The sequence below is a fragment of the Blennius ocellaris genome, assembly GCF_963422515.1.
Source record: "Blennius ocellaris genome assembly, chromosome: 9".
In the NCBI taxonomy this organism is placed as follows: domain Eukaryota; kingdom Metazoa; phylum Chordata; class Actinopteri; order Blenniiformes; family Blenniidae; genus Blennius; species Blennius ocellaris.
This window is the reverse complement of record NC_137658.1, coordinates 14,257,425-14,279,038: the sequence shown is the minus strand read 5'-3', so window position 1 is coordinate 14,279,038 and position 21,614 is coordinate 14,257,425. Positions and strand designations below refer to the sequence as shown.

The 21,614-nt window shown below is 40.9% G+C and overlaps 1 protein-coding gene across 2 annotated transcripts; it reads right to left on the bottom strand.

Moving 5' to 3' along the window:
- Nucleotides 1–1,821: 1,821 nt before the first annotated feature.
- On the bottom strand, nucleotides 1,822–21,167 carry cyfip2 (cytoplasmic FMR1 interacting protein 2; the record flags this gene model as incomplete). 2 transcript variants are annotated; one of them, XM_080502313.1, is made up of 29 exons in its annotated part: nucleotides 1,822–1,989; nucleotides 2,080–2,227; nucleotides 4,023–4,261; nucleotides 4,395–4,489; nucleotides 5,356–5,428; nucleotides 6,791–6,921; nucleotides 9,360–9,450; nucleotides 9,600–9,743; nucleotides 10,250–10,337; nucleotides 10,432–10,631; nucleotides 10,712–10,831; nucleotides 11,805–11,913; nucleotides 12,024–12,100; nucleotides 12,189–12,285; nucleotides 12,374–12,530; nucleotides 12,719–12,872; nucleotides 13,243–13,390; nucleotides 14,819–14,958; nucleotides 15,457–15,609; nucleotides 16,436–16,673; nucleotides 17,171–17,259; nucleotides 17,361–17,465; nucleotides 17,584–17,712; nucleotides 18,311–18,407; nucleotides 18,502–18,683; nucleotides 18,786–18,887; nucleotides 19,247–19,324; nucleotides 20,875–20,964; nucleotides 21,051–21,167. In XM_080502313.1, the coding sequence occupies 29 exons, from the start codon at nucleotides 21,165–21,167 to the stop codon at nucleotides 1,822–1,824; spliced, it is 3,759 nt and encodes a 1,252-aa protein (XP_080358439.1). The 2 variants fall into 2 exon arrangements, with proteins under 2 accessions (XP_080358439.1, XP_080358438.1); XM_080502312.1 differs by having other exon boundaries at nucleotides 16,388–16,673; nucleotides 17,171–17,253.
- Nucleotides 21,168–21,614: the final 447 nt, after the last annotated feature.

Sequence of the window (21,614 nt, the reverse complement as noted above, 5' to 3'; positions counted from 1 at the left end):
TATTGGTGTGAAATGCAAAGATGAATTCCAGGCCAATAATAAATAGGACTTCATTTGTTCAGTTAAACATTTTTTTTTTTATTTCATGGAAATACAACATAACTTTAAATCCCTTGCAGGACCATTGTTGTACATTTTATATTCATTTTCTCCATTTTTTTTTGTACTTCAAAACATGGTCACTTGTACAACAACTTCATAAACAAAGCCTCATGTCACAAATGGAGCCATTGATGACAATAAATTACATTTGCCATGCTAAGGTTTCGAGATGATACATTGGTACCTTCAATTTTACGAGATTAACCTTCAAATGAACAGTAAGTCGGAGCTGAATAAATATGATATAAAGACACTGGAGTTACAAAAGAAACTTTTTTCATTCAAAACAAAGCAGAAAAAAAAGATTACAGGTTCGTTAGAGGCAGGGTTACTCCTTAATAATTCCTTAATAATTTGTACTTCATATGAAAAAAATAGGGACAAATTTTGCATATTTTGATAACACTGCTAAATCTAAAGCAAAAGTCCAACAATAGTAAATACTGACTATATTTAGGAAACTGCCCTTTAATTATAACTGACATTTTAGGGTTTTTCTGTTTGTATTTTTTTTTTTTTTTACTTTACTGTGTCGGCGTGTCAGTTTTTTTATTTTCATTTATTCACACTCAAAACTGGTTCATCTAGTACAGCACCATCTTTATACAACCTAGAATATTCTCTTATCTTGTTTGTGTCCCCCCAACTCTCAAAAAAGCAAACCGTTTGTACTCAAATGGAGTTGTGTCTTTTCCAAATTGTAAATAATATCACTGTATTCATGTACAGAATATAAAACATCTTTCCGACAGACAAGAGAGGGGAGGAGGAAAAGAAAAGAAAAAACAGCTGATGAGTCATCCAGTAAACAAAGAGGCAAGTATATTGAGGATGTGTAAAGTAAAAATATTAATCATTAAAAACAAGAACAATTACAACACTCAACACTTCACTTTTGTTCAACAGTGAAATTTACAGTGGAACTGGTACCAGATGAACTTAAAAAAAAAAAAAAAGTTTGGAGGCAAAAAACCCCCAAACAAACAAAAAACAAACAGGGCTGGTGGGTCAAGAAAAGAAATGCAAACATGTTGCCGTTCCTCTGAGAGCAATCAAATACATCATGATAGAGACTATGCATGTATTATGGGCATGGCCGCATTAGCACACCATTGAATGAAGAGACCAAAATGGATCCAATAAACAGATTTGGGTCTTTATAGAGAAGTGTAGCTGTACTGCTACTATTAGGAGCTCCAACCAGCACAATGCAACCCTCAGTTCATTAATATTTCACCCAACACAGGCTGATTCCAGCCTCCGCTCTTGGTTTTGAATTCTAAAATGTGGGTTTTTGTACAACTTTAATTTCATACATATAGAATATTTATTCTATTTTGGCTTTTCAGTCAGCTGTCCGATGCAAAAATGTGCAGCTGAAGGAATTAAAAAGAAAAAAAAATAGAAAGAAAAGAAAAAAAAGGCATGCATGAGTCTGAGTGAGAGCCACAAAGAGTAAAATGAAAAGAAAAGGTGTGAATATACACCTCCACCTCTGGTCTGGTCCACGTCTGAATCCAAAGGCGGAGGAGAGGATCTGTCTTTGGATTTTTGGAGTCAGCGTTGGAGCCAATTACATATTCTAGACCTCTCAAAGACCAGCAAGAGGCAGAATTTAGAATCACGGCTAAGGGGAATGTGTGTGTTTGAGAGGTGTGTATGTTTGTGTATATATTTGAGTGTGTGTGTACTATTAGTCAAGGATCTTTTTTTTTTTTTTCAACAGGTGGTTGCCAGAGATTGGTGTATAGGAGGCTGGAAACAGCGAACATGCTCCACGGTGGAACTGTCCGTCTCCACTGCCTTCATGTACTTGTTGAGGATGGCAAAAATCTCATTGTTGAGGATCTGATACTTCCTGATGCGGTCGGCCATTTTCTTAAGGGGCTGTTGAGGAAAACAAAGGGGGAGGGGGTAAATCATTAAATCACAAGGCTTTAGAGTTGAATATGTATTTAGCGGACGACATGCACCCACCACATTTTTGATGATCTCATCCTTGCCGTCCTGCCTTTGCACTTTGAGCAGGTGGTAGCAAAAGTCAAAGAGGTCGAAGCGACGCTGCTGTCCTAGCAGCACGATGATGGCACAGCCGGCCCAGTTCAGCCCATCGCCAAAACACTGCCTGGAAAACAAAGCACGTACAGCAGGAAGTCATGTTTCCATTTAGTGGAGCACCACAAGAAGCTAAAGTTAATTTACTGTTCAACTCCAGAGGTCTATTAGCTGCAATGTGGACAGAAAGGGGGCTGGAGTCCTGGCCTCTCCATGTGAGTGTTCAACCCGGCCCAAAAACATGCGTTTAAGGCTAATCGGTGACTTTAAAATTTGGCCGTCTCACAAAAGGGATGCGAATGAAAGTCTCCAACTGTACTTGATCTAAGTCATGTACTGGGTGCACACAGCTTCACCTTTCAGCTGCTCCCTTCCGAATTCACAGCAAATCATCTGCCTCCATGTTGCTCTATCCTCTCCTCTACTATTAAATCTCCATGTCCTTCTTCATGACGTCCATTAATCTCCTCTGAGCTCTTCCTCTTTTCCAGCCACCTCCAACAAATGTCAAATATATCGACTATATCTCCTTTACTTTATCTCTGAACTGCTAAACCTCAGCCATCCCTCCGGTCGGCACGCAGCTCCACTTTGACTATTTATTTTTTTGCAGGTTCCCCAGTGGAGTCATATATAGGATGAGTGGCAGCATATGGCTTTATCGGCTGAAAGCCACTGCGGTATCTTTACTGAAAACAAAAAACTGAAACCCTGAGCCTTTCTAATGTCTGAGTTTGACAGGTCCTTTAAATCTGCAATACAAACATTTCACGAGATTTACCCTTCTTTTGAAATATATTTAAATGACCAGCCACTTTCTTGATCCAATTGATGGTCACAGGGCATCGCAGGTGATCCACGCTCAGAACAGGCGAAGGGAGGTTAACACAGGTCACCAGTTCATCACAGGGCAAACACAGAGAGACAAACAACCAAACACACGCACAACTACAGGTAATATAAGGTCACCGATTCACCTCAAACACATCGGGCTAAACGTTCAAATATAGATGAAAAAGACAAACCCCAGAAGTGCATTTACCGGTACTAAAATTATGATTTTTCACTTCTGCTGCATCCTGCACCATAAATGCGACACAAATTCACAAACAAGCTGTGCTCTTTTAATGTTCCGGCATAAAAACATAAGCACTTATATAACGGTGTAATAATCACAGCTGACGGCAGCAGCAATTTTCTTTTTTTATTCCCTACCACATCCGTACTTCTGCCTGCCTTCAGATGACTGCAGGACACTTTCATCTACTGGGAAACTTTTTTTTATTATTTAATTCACACAGCTGAGGACAGCCAGTACTGTCCAAGTCAAACATTTATTCATACATGAAGACAGACTGCCTCACTGGCATTACTGCTGGCATTACTGCTGTAAGCACTTGCAATTTTATTTTTTGATTTTTATAAATATTTACCAAGTTTTATTTTATGTTTACAAGTTACTTATTCATTTGAGCTTTTGGTTTGTGCCGAAATACTGTTTATGAGAGTATTAGAAATGCTTAGTTGGAATTTTAAGCCCTTCACACATTATTGAGACGTACATTCAGCTCCGCAGGGTGTCTCCACTGTATTAACTACAGTGTGTGCTTTGGATATCGGTGCAATTGGTTGTGAAATATGTCAATTTAGTCTGGAACATGGCCTCGGAAACGTAAAACCTGTTTTCCAACCATTTGTATCACTTATGTCTCTCGTATTTGTACTGTGCAAGCCGTAACACATCACTGGGCCATAGTTGTCAGCCAGAGAATCAATTGTTGTACTAAAAAGACAGACTCCTCCTTTGATGCAACAACATCTTTTATGTGTCTAATTCCTTCCATCATTGGCCATTTTTCACTTACTCCGCTGTGAACTCGTGCGTTCCCACAGGAATGCAGTAGACGAACTGCATGGCGCTCCACAGGCGGTGGAACTCCATGCACTCGTCCACGTGCATCACGCCATTAGTGGGCGGCGGCCCGCGCCACACGCCGTCTTGGAGGAAGCTGCGGATGCGCGTTAGGATGACCTCGAACATGGAAAGGCCGCAGCACAGGCGCTCTTTGGTCAGCAGGTCTCCCTCCCGGGCAATGGCAATTTGCTGGAGGTGAGAACAGTAACAATACTTTATTAAGGAAGAAAAAAGACAGGTATTACGCTTTTCAGCTGCAGGTGCAATATTTTTTTTCAGGTGCACCTGTGTATGACAAACATAGAATAGGTGTTGCACTCACTTGTGGCGTTCCCAACCTCTCGATCAGAGGCACGAGGTGGAGGGGGGCGTACTTCGCTTCCAGCCTCTTCATTCGCACCTCCAGACGCTCTCCCTCTGTGTCACACACCAACATTCACACATTTCAGCAGGAAGCGCTTTCCAAAACTTTAAATTGGGTTTAATTAGACTTCAATCCCAGCGCGCACGTACACGCACACACACACACACACACACACACACACACACACACACACACACACACACACACACACACACACACACACACACACACACACACACACACACACACACACACACACACACACACACACACACACACACACACACACACACACACACACACCCCTAACCCGCATAAGACTAGACATTGATGTTACTTAATAAAATGAAGCTCGTTAAAAACGTCAAGACCCAAACGGCTGCTGTCAGCATTATTGGATAGAAGTAACACACACACGCTTCAAAATGTCACTTTAAACTTCTCAGATGGTTTCTGGTTGCGTACAGTTTTATATACACTCTTTTGTGTCTTCAGCCCAAGGGCCAATCCCAATTCCACCCCTTAGCCCTACCCCTTACCCTTTCCCCTTTGAATTGCGCGTTCACGAGAGTCTAAGGGGTGTCCCATTTCACTAGTGCGCAAAGGCGGAGGGGTAAAGGGAAGGGCTATCCACCCCTCGAAACGGAGCGTATACAGATGCACACTTTAAACAGAGGGGTATGAGGACATGGCGCCGAAGGACTCGCATTTCACATATATACGCTTCTAAAGTTATATAAACCTGTTGTGTTTTATACTAGTAAGAACGGCAGTAGAACATGTAGAAGCTATTTATATTGCTTCTCGCACCTGAAAGTGGCTCCTCTACCCCAGTTTGAAGATCACACACTACTATAAGATGACCTTCTTTTTCGAGACATATTCCCACAATGCAGTGAGACCAATGGCGTATATTTACCTTTGATGTAAACTCTAGGCAGAATGTTCTGGAAAGGGGCAGCATGAAGCAGGTCGCACACTTCCTCCTGGGACTAAGATTTAAGCACAGCACAAAATGCATGATTCCAACCAAGAGCTTTTAGTATCGTTGCTTCACAGACACACTGACAAAGCATGCAATATAGCCATGAGGTGATATTGATTTTGCTGAATTCCTTTGGTTATTAGATTTTTTTTTTTTTTGCGCACCGTTTTAATATATAGTCTGAAAACTATTAAGAAAACAGTGTCGTCCGTGTGTGTTGATGGAAAACTGAACACCATCTCCAGCTTACACAGGGGAAGGAAGCTCAGATAGCAGACTGACGGCGTGGATAATGAGGCCATGTTTATCAAGGCATGGTGACAGGCCAATATAAACAGGCTTATAACTAGTTATACTCCAAAGTACAAAATCCTATCTCGTCTCATTTGGGGGCAAAAGGTCAAGTTCACAACCATGTAAGCAGCGCCAAGTTATGGGATAACTCCAGCCTGTCGGGAGTGGTTGTCGGCATGATGGCCAGTCAAAACTTAAAATGCGGAAAAAGCAGCATCTTAAAACCTCGGCTGAAGAGTCTCAGATAGGAAGAGAGAGAGAAGAAAACATGCAACGCCTGCACGCTCAACTAAACACTTAAAAAGGCAGCCCCAGTCAACGTACACACAAATACACACACACATGCACATGTGTGTGTAGTTAGACAGAAATGGAGGAGAGAGTGCGAGCAGGGCGGTGTTATATATTATATACACAGATAGTTAAGGACAAACCAACCAGAAACATGCCGTCAGCTCCTTCATGGAAGAATAGGAAAGAAACATCTTGGATTCTCGTTTACTTAAGTACAAATATGATCCTTTTTTTTTTTTTTTTATTCTTTGAGAAATAATAAAGAAAATCTCAATCCTTTTGATTCCATGGAGGTGAAACTGTGTGTGCTAAACTAACATGAAGAGAGAACGCGCATCAGATCAGACCAACAAGAGAGGAATAAAGACAACTAATATCTGCTCTGATTGTTATTTAGATACCAACGACGAGTCCTAAATCCTTACCACCTGTGGTTGTTTCCAGCGTGAAATGAAAAATAGAGTTGTATTTCAGGAAAATAGCTCATCAAAGATGAAACACACTTAACGGGGGGGGGGGGGGGGGGGGGACCTAGACCGGGAGCCTAAAAGTTTCTGAGCATGATGTTTGGTTTAGTTAGTGATATCGCCATCACAAATTGGGCAGAAACCTTCAGGCTCTCAGGGATCTGGTCACCCACATAAACACATGGCAGGGTAAATATTAAAAGCAAGGGGCAGGGAAGATGTAGAGACAAATTAATGTGTCAAATGAGCATTAGGAGTAATAATCACAGAGTAATATTATGGAATTTTGACATTTGTGAAGGAATTGTTCCTACCAGAGCTTGCTCAATGAGCAGACAGAAGAGGATGGCGTTTCCCACCTCCCTTAAACTCTGGAAAACATCCGTCTTCAGCTCAGCATATTCAATGATATCCTTAAGCTGGTGATGGAAGAACTCCAGGATACCTGGCATGGCAGAAACGAGACATTCACCTTCTTATTAAGTAAAATCTACATCCGTCTATAGTCTAAGCACTGCAGCCAAGAAATGAGCCGCTTCCCAATAGCTCATTATGTTATTATTATTAATCTATCGACACTGGGATGAATTAAGCTTGTGTCAGCGGGTCTGCCAAGCTGCTCTGACCCACATTTGGTGGAAGTATCAGGTCCTCACAGCAGAGGACAGGCGGATCATTAACTGCTGACAGTAAGATCACAGGCCGTAAGCCAGGTAGAGAACTCAGGGTACAGAACATCAGTAATCTACAGATTACTAAGCTGTTGTCATAGGGATATTCCATCTGACTGGCACTAATCTGCACACACAGCCGTGGCCAAAATGCATGACAGCAGGTGGGGAAATGCACAAAGATGCAACGCAAGGAGGTGGAGAAGTGAGACGCTGTTCCCTGGCTGTCTGGCTTTGCACACATTTTGTTGTTTGTGCTGCATACTGACAAAACAACAAAACAAAGTCAAATAAACACATTAAGTGCATATTTGTTCTTCTCAGCTTGATTTCCATTGTCCCATCTCCCTGCGTCCTCAACCATCGCTATAGAAGTGGCAGAGTAGTCAGAGATGGAGTTTGAAAATAGCCCACAATCTTTTGTTTTTAAAACTTTAACAGAGAAACTTAAAGGCACAATTTGGAGAAGGTCCAAATCCAGATTGGCTATTTTAGTGGACGATTATCTGAGCGCATTTAGTACTGAGCACTTAGTCTCCACATTAATATCAGGTGTGAAGTGATCATCCTTTTAAGGTTCAAGCATGAGAACTAATAGGCTGCACACTCCGATCATAGTGGATTTGCCAAGAAGCAAGAGAAACGGGGCTTTTCTCGAGGAAACTTGCCTATTTGTGCCAAAAGTGAAAGCAGTGATGAAGCTCAGTCCCGAGGACAGCCGCAGTATGACAGCTCACCAGTCTCCAGTGAATACCATAAAAGCAATATCCCCGGCCGACGGAGCCTGACCGATCTGGTCCTCCGTACTATCGATGATTCGGATAGTTGAGTAATAAAGTTACCGCTCTCATGCCACCTGTGTAAACACAGTTGTCCCAACAGAAATACAAAGAGAGGCGCAAAGAGAGCCTGATGCTGCAAGTTTTGAATAAACTCTGGGGAAAGATTGAGAAAATGAATCTGGGAGAAACGAGCATAACTTTATGCACGAGTATAAAAGCAATGACCAACAAAGAAATTGTACATAAAATCATCCTACTGTAATCTCTTATTGTGATCCTATTACTAAATAATACATTTTTGACCAAATACAAAAATATGAGATGAGACTTTATTCATCCCACATGAAGAAATTCAGTTATCACAGCAGCCCCACATGGCACAAAAATATATATAAAAAAAAATCTTAAGTAGTAAATTTTTTTTCAAATATTGTGATTAGAGAGATAATTATGCAATAAGAAGTTCCGATTAAAAATAAATCAGTAAAATACATCAAATAAAAAAACAAATGACTGACAAACCCATTGGATATGTTGCCAAAACATTTTTCAAAAAGTATTGACAGTAATTTACAAGCATACAATTTATACCACAGGCGAACAGTGTTGTCCACCAAAAGAAGGACTGCTTTTTGTTGTTGTTTGAATGGATTACATCATAATGTTCAATCAATAATCAATAAAAAGAATGAAGAAATTATTTTATGTCAAATGTAGAGTGAGATTTTATCTTCGACATTTAACATGCTGCATTAAAAGCAGTAATTCGCTCCGCTGTTGGTGCTCATTCACGGCTTGCTGAAGGTCTCAGAGCGGTGGTGGGGATTAGGGTGGAGGAAAAAAGCAGCTTCCCCTTTCTTCACCAAAATCTATGGTACAAATCAGTGACCTTCTGGTTACAAGCTTGCCTCTTGTGTAACCCCCATTTATTTTGCCAAATTCCATCTTTTTCAATTTTCCTCATAGCATTAATGCAAAGGAACAACATTTTGAAACACCTCTCCAAGAACAACTGGAAATGTACTCATGATCCCCTCAAGATGTAATGTGTTTACAGGAGACCCAATCCCATTGTTTCATCTGAGAACTCCAAAAGAAATGTGTTTTGAAGGCAATCAAGTCAAACTTAGCAAAGAACTGTAACTTTTGCAGGCATTTTTTGTAATCTGCGGCATGATATGACTCATGTGCATTACATTTTCTCTTCTGACTGAACATTCTTGCAAATCTCCTAAATAAAGAGCCCCAAAAAATACAGAGCAATTTTTGAGAAAATAGACCGCAATAATCACAAAAAAGAGCAGCGACGGCGCAAAAGGATTGAAAGCCTGAATGGGAAGTAATCTGAGGTTGTGATCCACAGATGCGTCTCGACATGCGCTCCGTCCGTTAACCGGAAGGAGTGGGGGAGGGGGGGGATTCAAGCTCACCTGGGGAGCCGTATTCGTGGCGCGGTAGGCGGCAGATCTTGGGCATGACTTCGATCAGTGTTTTTACATACTGCAGAATGGTGCCCTGCAACTGCAAAATGACAGAGACGGTGTATCAATCCCAGCAGGCAAAGGGGGGAGAGGGGGCACAAAGAGAAAAGAGAGTAATCAGCGAGTCGAGCCTGCCGACGAGGGATTGAGGGCAAAGTGATTTTCGGAATGGTAAATGAAGATAAATACCAGGCTCTTGACAATCTTGAGCAGCTCTTCCATCACGACAGCGATGCCTTGGTAACCAAGGAGGCGGCAGATGGTCTTGAAGTGAGGTGGGCCAACAAAGTTCCTGTAGGAGCTGTATATGTGGGAGTAGGCAATGTTCAGAGGCTGTGAAGAAACAAGGAACAGAGCAGGAACAATGTTAATCAGCACAAGCGGCAAAGTATGCATTGTTGATCAATTCTGATGAAAACCATTGACGAGATGTAGCAACTATTAATTTAATAAAATATTGAAATCAGTATTGGAACAATGTTTTCCCATTAATTTAATAAGGAATTGAAACACAGAAGTAGGGATGAAAATCTTTTGATTGGATATCATGAATGGATAAAAGAAAATGTAATAACTGCAGCCAGTGATTGAAAAAAACTGCATTTCTTGGAGATTTGTTTTTGCAGTATTTGTGCAAAAACAAACAAAAAAAGATATAACGAATGACCCAGTCTTCATATCAATTCATACATACTATGCAGCACTCTTTCTCAATTATAGTAGTAAATCTTTTCATACTATTTTATTCCATTAGTGACAAGTTATTGGCTTTATTCCATTAAAAATGGCCATAATGATTGGCCTGAATTACGTTACTGGTTGCTACAATGGCACCGTACCTTGGACCCATACAGGTAGTAAGGCTGCACATTGGCTGGTTTGTCTCTTTGAGGCTCCTGGGTGAAGGGAATAGCTGTACGGACAAAGCTAAATAAAGAAGAGAAATGTTACACGCAAAAAATGGAACAAACTTTCACAAGCCTTGTACACCTGCAAAGATCCACCACAGAACAGAACTGACCGGTTTGTGGATCCGTTGTAGCAGTAGTTGGGAAGGAAGTCAAAATTGAGCTCCCAGAAGACGTGCAGCGTGATCCGTCCGTAGGGAGCCGAGACATTGTGGTTGGCCTCACGGAACATGGCGTCGAAGCTGTCCAGCGTCAAGTGCTTGGACAGGAGTCGGTGGGTTAGCCTGTTGATCTCCAGCAGCCACTCCAGCTCCTGTGGGACAAACCGGAGCAGCGTGAGGCGGGGGACGAGGGCCGGAAGGCTTTTAGGAGCATTAACGGATGCGATCTTACCACTATTGAGGTGAGATCCTCGCTCTCGAAGCGGCTGATGGCGTGGTCCAGGGACTTGTACATAGCTGCTGAGATCCTCTGAGTGATGAGGCGATTCAGGTCGATGGATCGGCCCAGCAGCTGCAGGATACACCCGGAACATTAGACACTTGCAGCACAACAGGCAATGAAAATAATAAGAGGAGATCATGGACAGTTGTTAAATTTTTTGTTATTATCGTTTAATCTTTACACTTATGTCTTACTCATCTCTTAAATTGTTTTGACTCAGCAGGAGATAAAACATATTGTGATTTCATAGAATTAAACTACTCCGCCAACAGACTACATAAAACAACACATTGAAAAGATGCCATTAAAATATATTCAAGGCTGCCAACTGTCAAACATTGAGCATAAACCTTTTCACATGTTAAACTCTGTTAAAATTCTTGTATTTTACAGTAACGGATATTGTTAACCGCTATTGTGATTTGAAGAGAATAAAAAAAGGCTGTAAGAACCCTGCTAAAGGCTGTTATTAGACGTAATTGTAAGTCTTTAACTTAATTTATTTAATTGTTAATCATGATTTCTTCTCAAAATGATACAAAAACTAAAGCATGCTGTTTTTATATCCACACAAAAATCTCACGTTTTCAAATTCCAGTTTTGAACAACATAGACAGCATTTTATTGAACTGTGTCTTTGTCTCACCCATTCAGTTAGCTGGAGAGACAGAACCCAAACTGTTTATTTTAACCAATTAAGACTTTGGTTATTTGCTCTGAATTAGCCCCTCTGTTAAAACACTAACACCAAGCACTGGCATTAAAAATATATATACAAAGATGCACCATAAACATGATATTATATAAAAACAATTACAACAACAAATGTAACTAAAGAGCATTCAATACTATCACAACACACAGGTGAAGAATACAAAATGTATTTTCTTAGCAATGAATTAGGTTGATCCTTGAAAACACTGGTCATGTTGAGAGTGGATATTGTGAATTCTGACTCATTCCTTCTTGGAGAAATTCTGTGTACATGGGTTCCTCTATAACTAGATATCAAACGAAACAATGTTCAGAGGAATTTTGATACCTGAACATGTCTCTGTTTCAGCAGCGTCTCGTAGCGGTTCGAAGGAGGGTACGGGATGATCACGCCATAGTTTTTACACTCTGCTCTGAAGCGCTTGTCCAGGAGGACACTGTAAAAACACACAGCATGGGATTTAGTAGAAATCTGCAACGATAACAACAAAAATCAAGTAATGATATATAGCTAAAACCTATATAAGAGGGCGTTGCAGTTGACTACCTTCCAGCCATTGCTTTGTAGTAGGCAAATATCTGATCTGCGAGCTTGTAGACGAACTGATCAAAGCAGAGGTTCACCTGAGAACGAGAAATAAAAAGGATTGAAGTGCTGTGTTTATTAAGATTATTACCGAGTTAACTGGCTGATTTTAAAATAAGAACAGACCTCAGCCTCGATTTCATCGTAAAGAAACTGCTTCTTGAACTTTGTGAGCGCGTAGTAGCCACTGTCATTGTACAAGTCTAGAGGATACAGCACATATCTGGAGGAGGAAAGAACAGCAGTTTGAATACCACATAGTTATTAAAGGTGTAAACACAAGCCGGAGTTTTTCTACTGATGTGTCTCACTCCATCATGGAGGGCTCCTTGGTTTCCAGGATGTGGTCCGTGAGGATCCAGGGCATGGACATCTCGATGGGGAACTGGATCCGGCGGCCCATAGTTAACTCCAGGAAGAACTCCCTGAACCAGAGCTGGGAGAGGTCACAGCACTGCTGCAGGGCTTCTTGACAGCCGAAAGAGAGAAGATAACTTCAAAGTATGAAGAATTCACATTTTTTTCAGAACATAAACAATTACTGTGTTGCGTTGAAACTTCCATAATACACTCATTTCATAAAGTGAGCAAAAAAAAAATCCATGCAGTAAAGAGGTTTTTTCTGGCAGGACTGGGTGTAAGATCTTTCAGCTCACCGCTAAAGTTGAGCAGATGTGTGAAGAAGAAGGACTGCTTGTGGAAGTCTTCAATGGCCACCACAATGGGTCCGTCCAGGCTACTGCGGAGTGTCTTCTTGGATCCGCTCTTATCCGCTATCAGAGACTCCAGCATGGTGCGCACCATGTACAGCTGCACAGGAGGAACGCAAAAGATTTAAAAACCGGTGTCACCTTTTGCTTGTGCTACAAATTAAGCTTGTAGTGATTTCTAATCTTCCAAATTACATCTTTGCACAAAAATGAAGCAAGATGAAATCTATTGGCAACATTTACATTTCTCTCATTTCCAAGCTTCCAAAATCCTTCAACGTCATTCATGGCAACTTGTCACATCATATGATGTGTGTAAATGTGTGTGGGATTCACACATGTAGGACATGTTAAGTGCTGCAAGTTTTTAACTGTTTAGAAAAAAAAATGCTTTTATTTGACAGCTGAAGCCCATTTAATAGGTTTTTAATGTTATTTCTGGGCGTAAACAGGTCCCTGTCAGGTCTAACCTGCGTGCTGGAGGGTCCGACTGCCCGACGAGGCACCTTGATGTCGAACCCCCCTTTCGGGTCCTTCTCTCCCCTCAGGCAGGGGTCGTTTGGAGGTTCCCTCGCTCCCTCCCAGTCACAGACGGTCTTTCGGATGGCCTGGAGAACACTGCGGACAAAGAAAAAGGAAACAACGGATACTTTAGGATGAATGTCCATCTAGTTTCTTTTTCGATTCGTCTCGGAGAACAGAATTGTGAAGTTTATTTTTTTTAAACATTCAGCCAAATTAAATTCAAATTACAAACAACAAGAAGCTTTGCTTTATGTCAGATAAATGTGATCACAAAGACAGGAAGGCACATTTGTGAGAGCAGATCAGACCGATGCCTGTTATGCGTGGCGAACATTGGGCTGTTCTGTTCACTCCACAGAAGCAAGGCGTGAAAATGGTTGTTCAATTTTCAAAGTGGAATTATGCAAATTTCCAGGTAGTGTGTTGACATTTAAAGCCTATTATTATCTCACATTCTTCAGTATGTAATAAGTGGAATTGCTGTAACTGCTCGTCGCAGTAGTTTACTTAAAAGTGGTTAAAAAAGAGAAAATCTGAGGCAGATCAATCTGTTCTATGTGACCCGAATAGCTAATATGAGCTTCTATATCATAAAAACATCGACTGTCAGCTGCCATCTGACACAGAAATTCTTAACAGAACTCTTTGTGTCTGGCTTTACTAAAATTCAAAATGAAGAACGCTGATTCACTGCCCACACAAATGGTTTGCTGCTTTTCTGTGTGTGTTTAGTGGATAATCAACTGCAAATAATAACAGTTTGAAAGCTAAGCTAACAGATCGGAGAGTTGCAACGACATGAAAAATTAATGTGGGAGAAAAAAACATAATAAATGAAGAGATCAATCTCTAAGTCAACGTTATAGTAAAAACAGCTCTCACAGGGTGTCTTAAGTGAATACATCACCATCAACGTCTCGCAGTAATTTCCTGGAGGAAATGTCCCCCATTGCATATTCATGAAGGAATATTTGCTAAATGTATGGCACATGGAATTTTATCAATTTGTTAGTAAGATAAGATAAGATAATGGAATCAGCTTCAACATGTTTTTGCACGGGTCCGAGACAATAATGTAATAAAGGGCGATAATACAATACCTGCTAATGACGTAATGATTTCAGTCATTGTGAATATAATAAAGCCAATCCAGCACGAACTTGACAATAATGTTGTGATATTTTGAGCCAATAATCTACAAGTTATTATATTATTTGCCATTTTTGTGTTACAAAATTATTTGATACACTTATTACATTTTAAGGATTCTTTTAATGCTACTTCAATGAGCCAATATTGTAATAACCCATTACAATATGCAACATCAAAATGTTATAATATTGGTGCAAATGTTGTATTACACTATCGGCCGGTATTGCATTAGTGTCGATTGTCACAATATTGGTTGCTACATTTATATGAGGTTTGCATGGGAGTTGACACAAAAGCAAACCTTTAGTAAATCATAATAGCTCTTTAAAAACAAAGAAGAAAAAAGAAGCTATCATTTATTGTGTGTACCTGATGAGAACGTTCTTCTTCTTGCGTACGGCCTGGCGCAGCGGCTCTCTGAGGGTCATTTGAGCAAAGTCCTGCAGAGCTGCGTAGATGGTGTTCCTAATGGCCTGGTTAAACACCGACTCCATCCGGCCCATCAGAACCTGCACGGTACATCAGACTAGTGACCGAAGGTATTTGAGGGTATTTAACAAGTTTACTTCTTCAAGAACGCCATGATCTGCGTGTTTGAGAAACTAATGTACAAAAGGACCTGAGTAGAATGTGAACCGACTGTGAAAACAGTGTCGAGCTTTACGCTTCCATCATTCCTCACACAGAAGGTCAAACACCCGAGTGAGGAGACAAGAATCAAAACACATTTCAGTGTGAAGGTTTTTTTTTTTTTGTTATATTTTGTTTTTGAGACTCCAGCAAGTTCAGCTCCGGACAAAGTTATGAAAGAGGCTGAATAGGAACATTTCTCAGAATGTGAAGCTTTATCCTTGATAGTAAATGTTGAAGACATGAAAACAGTTGGGGTGGATGGTTCACCATGTTTGATATAGATTTTCTTCTTGGTTAACTTTGTGTGTGAATTGATTGAGATATATTGCAACAGCGAGGAATGCTGCTAAAGAAGAATGGCTCGGTGTTTTTACCTGCAGTCCTTTGATCATGGCGATGACCTCCACAAGGGCAAATTTCTCCTCACTGGTGTAATTGTAACGTGTGGCTCGTTCATACTCCTCGGCCGTACCAGGACAGTCCTTGTTACAGAATTTATCTGTGGGATGCACCAGCTTCCACGAGTACTGAGTCACAGAGCAGAGGGACATCGAAATAAGGAATGCAGACCAAAGGCCACCTTTTCATACTTACTGCACACAGATCTTTCTTTGCACTCGCACTGAAGGCTGAAATATAAGTTTATTTGAGTTTTGCTAAAATGTTTTTTTTTTAACCTGATTTTTATGAGCTACTGTTGCTCTGCTATACATTTTCTTTCCCAGCCTTTGTCTTGATATCATGATTAAATTTTTCTAAATGTTGATCTCAGTATACAATACATTACATTTTATTTTTTTCATTAATCGTCTTTTTTCCCCCCACCGTGAAACACAGATTTTGTGAGGCAACAATAGCTAGCCAAGGTGCTAGACACAAACAATAATGTAATAATGGCCAATAAGACGACCATTTTAGAGGAAATAAAGCCATTGATAATTGATTCAGGATCAATTTAGTATTGTTTTTTTAAACAAGATTTTCCTTTAAGAAATTGCGGCCCTGTACATGTGACAGTGATGAATACAATTTATTGAGCTCAAGCTCGAGGCCAAGCTTGTATATTGGTGATGCAGTGGCGATCCCTCACACTCCACAGTGAGAATATCTCGAGTGCAAGTCATGAGATTTGAGGCCTTCGTGTTTCTCTTGTTTTCCTGTGGATACTCAAATTTCCTCCCACAGCACAAAAAAACGTGCGACTAAAACCAAGTAGCGACTTCAAAATGTGAGGCTGAGTGATGTCAGTGTCGTAAAATGCCTATACACACTGGGGAAAAAAAAAAAAAAGAAAAAAAAAAACACGTTCCACCCACACTCACAAACATTAATCAATCCCCTTGCATCACTCACAACTTCCATGACGTGTGTGCTCCACTTGGACAGCAGCTGCAGGCCCCTGAGGGCCAGGTCGAACAGCTCCCTGTACTCCTCGTCCGACTTCTGGCTGTCCAGGCCCGAGCCCGTCACCACCTCGCTGTTGCTGTAGCGCGCCAGCTCCGAGATGAAGCGGATGTGGTCCTCCCTGATCTGTACCATCTGCTCGCACAGGTTGTACTGTGGCGAGATGCTGCTCTGCGTGCACGTCCACCTGGCACACGGAGGGTTAAAGCACTGAGAACGTGGGATCAATACTTGCTTTTTTTTTTTTTTTTTTTTTTTTTTTTTAAAGAAAAAAAAAAAAAGATAAATCAGTTTTACAAGTTACAGGGAGGAAGTGATTGTATGTAGATTAAAGGCATTAGCGTTTAAATATAGTCTGCATATTTGTATTACATAGAACTTTGTTTTGATTTGTATATATTACAATATAGAACATCATGCTAGAGGGTACATTCATAAATGCTTGGATTATGTTAAATTGATATTTGAATAGGCTTATCTATCACTGTATATAAACTAAAGGTGTGTATCTAATATCTATACAATAATGTTGTGAAAGTTTGTCTTTTTACTTCTTTTGAAGCATGTTGATTGAAGACAGACGCAACAGAATTTTGTATGACCTAATCCCTGCTTTCATTTCTCAATCAATCGAGACGATTGCAGAATCTGATGGATTTCTTTAGACGGGGGCTTGACTCTTACTTGGACTTGTTCTCTTCATAGTGGGCACTCGTCTCGATGTAGCGCGACAACTCGATCTGCATGTCACCGAACAGAGGCACCACTTGAAGCTGGAGAAGAAAAATAAAAAGCCACAAGAGTGAATGTCTTTTTCTCTCTCTCTGCACATTCCTGCATATAATAGATGCTACCAAACGGCGAAAAGCCTCACTTTGAAGAACTTGTCGATCTTGCTGAGGTTAATCCTCTTTTTGGCATCGAGTTTGTAGATATTGCTCACGTTCCCATCCATCAGGTACAAGCCAAAGCCCATAACCTGACAAAGAGACACAAAGAGGATTTGGCTGTAAACCGGCTCGCAGACGCAGGCCTCAGATCGCATATCTGACTGCGACAGGTTGGCAGCAGATAAAGATGTCAACCGCGCGGTTTACCTTAAGCAGCATGTGTTTCTCGCTGGGGGTCAGATACATTTTGTTCTCGTAATAGTCGACACAGATGTTGACGATGTCTGCCAAAAGCTCCTCGTAGCCCGGGATCACCTCCAACTGTTGATGCAGGCACTGCGCAGAGACCGAGGGTGGGTCAGAAAGACGAGGCCACTTTGTTCATTAACATGGCTTTGACCTTATCTGTGGGGTTTTCAACGTGTGACTCAGGGCTATTTGGCTGAAGAAGAGTACTGAATTCACAAGGGAGCTACAGATCATTGTTTCTAACTGCTTTGAGCTTGTTCTGCAGCAGTTAGTGTTTGGATTTTGTCAGATTGTATGACTCGTTTCTGTTTCTGAAGAGTTGTTTCCAATTGTTTCTTGCTGGTTGTTTTCCATTTTGCAGCTGCTTTGCATCAATTGTCTGATGTAACAGTGTAATCCATTCGGCCTGTTCAGCAGGTGAAATGTTGTCTGAGGTGAAGCCATGTAGGTTAATGGTATACATTACCTCAGACTGAATAATAAGTCCTGACATTTAGACCTGCGACACACTGAACTTACAGTACAAATGCTACAGTACAAATGTGAGTCATTCAGCCTCTCGCTCATCTAACTAGTCACTTCCCATTAAAATGAAATGCAACAGCTTAGCGTGCATAATGCAACAGATTGAACACCACGTGTAGTCAGATCGTCCCAAAACGCTATGAAGACGACGAAAACCAACCTGGGTGATCCTGTTGTGATTGGCTAAAAACATGGAGAGATTCTGCGACTCCTGGATTGACTGGGGATCCGCCATTTTTCTCAAAAACTGTGCAGCTCTAAAAAAATAAAAATAAAAAAAAGACATGTTAAACTAGCCTTCAAAAATGCATCCACATGCACACAAACAGGAAGGTGAAATTGTGATACTACCGTTTGTAGGCAGAGTGGTCATTCTTGACGCTACACTTCATGTTCTTTAGTTCATCCAGCACTGCAAACATGTTGATGAATTTGCCCAGAGTGAGCAGGTAGGCCTCCGACACAAAGTCCTTCCTCCTCTCCGCGTGGCACAGACGTTTCACTTCACTGCAGAATCGCTCGATGGCTTTCCGCTGCAAAAAAACAGTGCGTTTCATATTTGGACAAATTAAGATTGCTGAGTGGAGAAGATCTTCAAAACAGATCTTCCAGTGAGGTTTGAAGGAAAATCGTACCTGGAAATACATAAACTTCATAAGTTTGGTCACTTCAGGTTCCAACACCTCCACAGTCTTCTCGTAGATCTCCACTCTGTTGGGCTGCTCGTTGCATTTCACCTAGCAGACACAAGAGGGCGCCATCACACAGCTTCACTTCACTTTATGCAACAGCAGGGTTTTTTTTGGTGGATAAATTAGGCCTATTTGCACCACTTATGTTAAAAAGGTCAGGCAGTGTTTCAATGGGAGGCGTTTGCAATTCTTTTTTTTTCTTTGTTTTTTTAATTTGTGGATAAACTGTAGCTAGTCAAAACAAGTGAGGGCAGAGCAGAAGCTCGATTGACAGCCAAGGTTCTCCTTTATTGAACGCATGACTTCAGGTTTGGCAGCTTCACACTCACAGTACTTGTTGGGAAACCTGGAGCGTATTTTGGTGTGTGCGTGCGTGCATGTGTGTGTGTGTCTGTGTGTGTTACCTGTGGAATGGCTCTGGAGCAGCTTCTCCAGGTGTAAAGCATCACAGCATATTCGTGTCCCTCCTCCAGCATCTCATTCTGCACAACAAAGATCACGATTAAGTCATCATCAACAACACTAAACATATAGAGACTCATGTAGACTTTATATACTCTAAATCTGCAATGTGGAGTATATTGCTTCGCCTCTTGTCTGTTATTGCATTAAAATGTTACCGCGTACCCATTTTTATCACATGTAATTTATTAATTTTAAAATCAATATCAATACAGATATTGCAAATATTGCATCTGTTCCCATCTCATACAAATGAGATGGGAACAGACGCAAATCGTCTCATTTCATGTACCATCATTTAATTTTGGTTTATTCTCTCGTCTCTGTATTTCAGTGTGTGGGTGGGGTGAATTTGTGGAAAGGCATGGCAGATGAGCTTCAATTTCAAATGTTTCTTTTTAAATGTATAAAAGAGAAACATTTGACAGGTACTGTAAAGAAGAAATGCCAGTATTAAAAAAAACAACTATAAATATTTAATAACACAAGGTAATAAATCATATTGTAAACAAATTAAAAAATGTAATGCTGTTCTAAACTTTGGTATAATTGGAGGCAGGAATATACAGTATGTTTCTCCATTACCTAACCCTTTGAAAAAAAAATTCAGTTTTTGTTTTGTTGTTTAATCACAATTGTTTTAAACTGTGGTTCAAAATAAATGCATTCTTTGCTGAATCCTTTTGCATTCTGTTTTTTCTTTATGAGACAAGTGAGTATATTTGACAACTTGTGCATCATAATACATTTTTCAATAGTTTTTTTTGACATACTACATGTGACATTTTTTGACATACTACATTTGACATTTTTTGACATACTATATTTGACATTATACATCTTATGTTCTTTTCTGTGTGGAGCAATGCTGTATAAGATTTTCTGTGTGTGGTTTCCTTGTCGTGTTTTAGTCAATTCATAGGGAAGCCCTTTTAACTGGCGTTCCACATATAAAGCTCAACTGATTGATCGTTTTGTTACTTCACTTTATGTGTTTGCTACCAATGTGAATTTACAGAAGCTCATTTAAAAGCATAACACATCTCAAAGGAGTCATATAGCCCAGGACTGGATAAATATTTTATCAGGGTATGATTTCCTTCCTTTCAGATGTGGGTGAGACAGATCTCTCCATCACGCCGGCTGAGGGAAGAGAGTCCCCGAATGGACTGGCAACGACCTCAATAGAACTTCCTGATTCAATAAGGTTAAATAAAGCGCTACTTCCCCCTATTTGCCAGTCAAGTCACACTCTCCATTCATCCTCTAATGCTGGAGAGCGATTTAGTGGTCTAGTTCCTGCCTGATTCACCAGCGTGTGAGCTTCAGTGTGTGTGTGTGTGTGTGTGTGTGTGTGTGTATGTGTGTGTGTGTGTGTGCGTGCCAAATCCTAACAAAAGAGGCGAATGATTATCAATTCACATAAAACAAGGCTCTCTTTAAGGGCATGAGGCTGCTTCCCACAGTTGGTTTTGTATTCACTGAAAGAGAACCAGCTACTACAGAAGTGAGACCACAAAACAAATAATTCAGCTGGATTGGTGTTAAAAAATCATTAGCGTGATCTCACCATGCTGGAGTGGACCGTGGCCTGCTCGATGTAACGGGCAATGCCGGTCACAAATGCATTCCTGTCTTCGAAGTTGGTGTCAAAATTAGCCTGCGAGAGGAGGGGAGGGAAAAGAGTCAGAGGGGTGCAACAAAAAGCAGCAGCGGACGAAGATGGGGGATGGTAACGGCACCGACCTGGTACATGATGGAGGAGGGAGGGGGCTCGATGCATGGCTGCTGGTCCGGGAGGGGCAGCTCCTCCAGCAGGTCCACGTTGGACAGGGCATCTTCCAGGGTTACGTGGGTCGTCATGGTAACAGGCGTCACTCAAACAACACCACAATCTAAAGAGACGGAGGGGAGAAGAAAATGGATATGAGACACGGAGGCATTGCAAAAAAGTATGAGAATGGACAAAATAAATTCGCAGGATCACGATTTAACCGAATTTATTGTTTCACCGGCGACGGCTATCCTGCCAGTTGCTCACCTGTCAATGAGGGCAACTCAAGGTTCAGCGTTTCCCGGGATTGGAAAGCGACCTGTTAGTGACCCTCTGAACGCACACAATAATAATTTAGTCGTCGACCAACAGAGCTCATGTGGAATGTCATTGTTAAATTGTTCATTCTTTGGAATCAAACCAGAAACTAAGACAGAGAGACATTCTGAAATACACATCCATAGATATGCACAAGTGAAAAACAGCACAATCACGTCGTGGTTTGCACTCTTAGATTTATCACACATTATTGATCC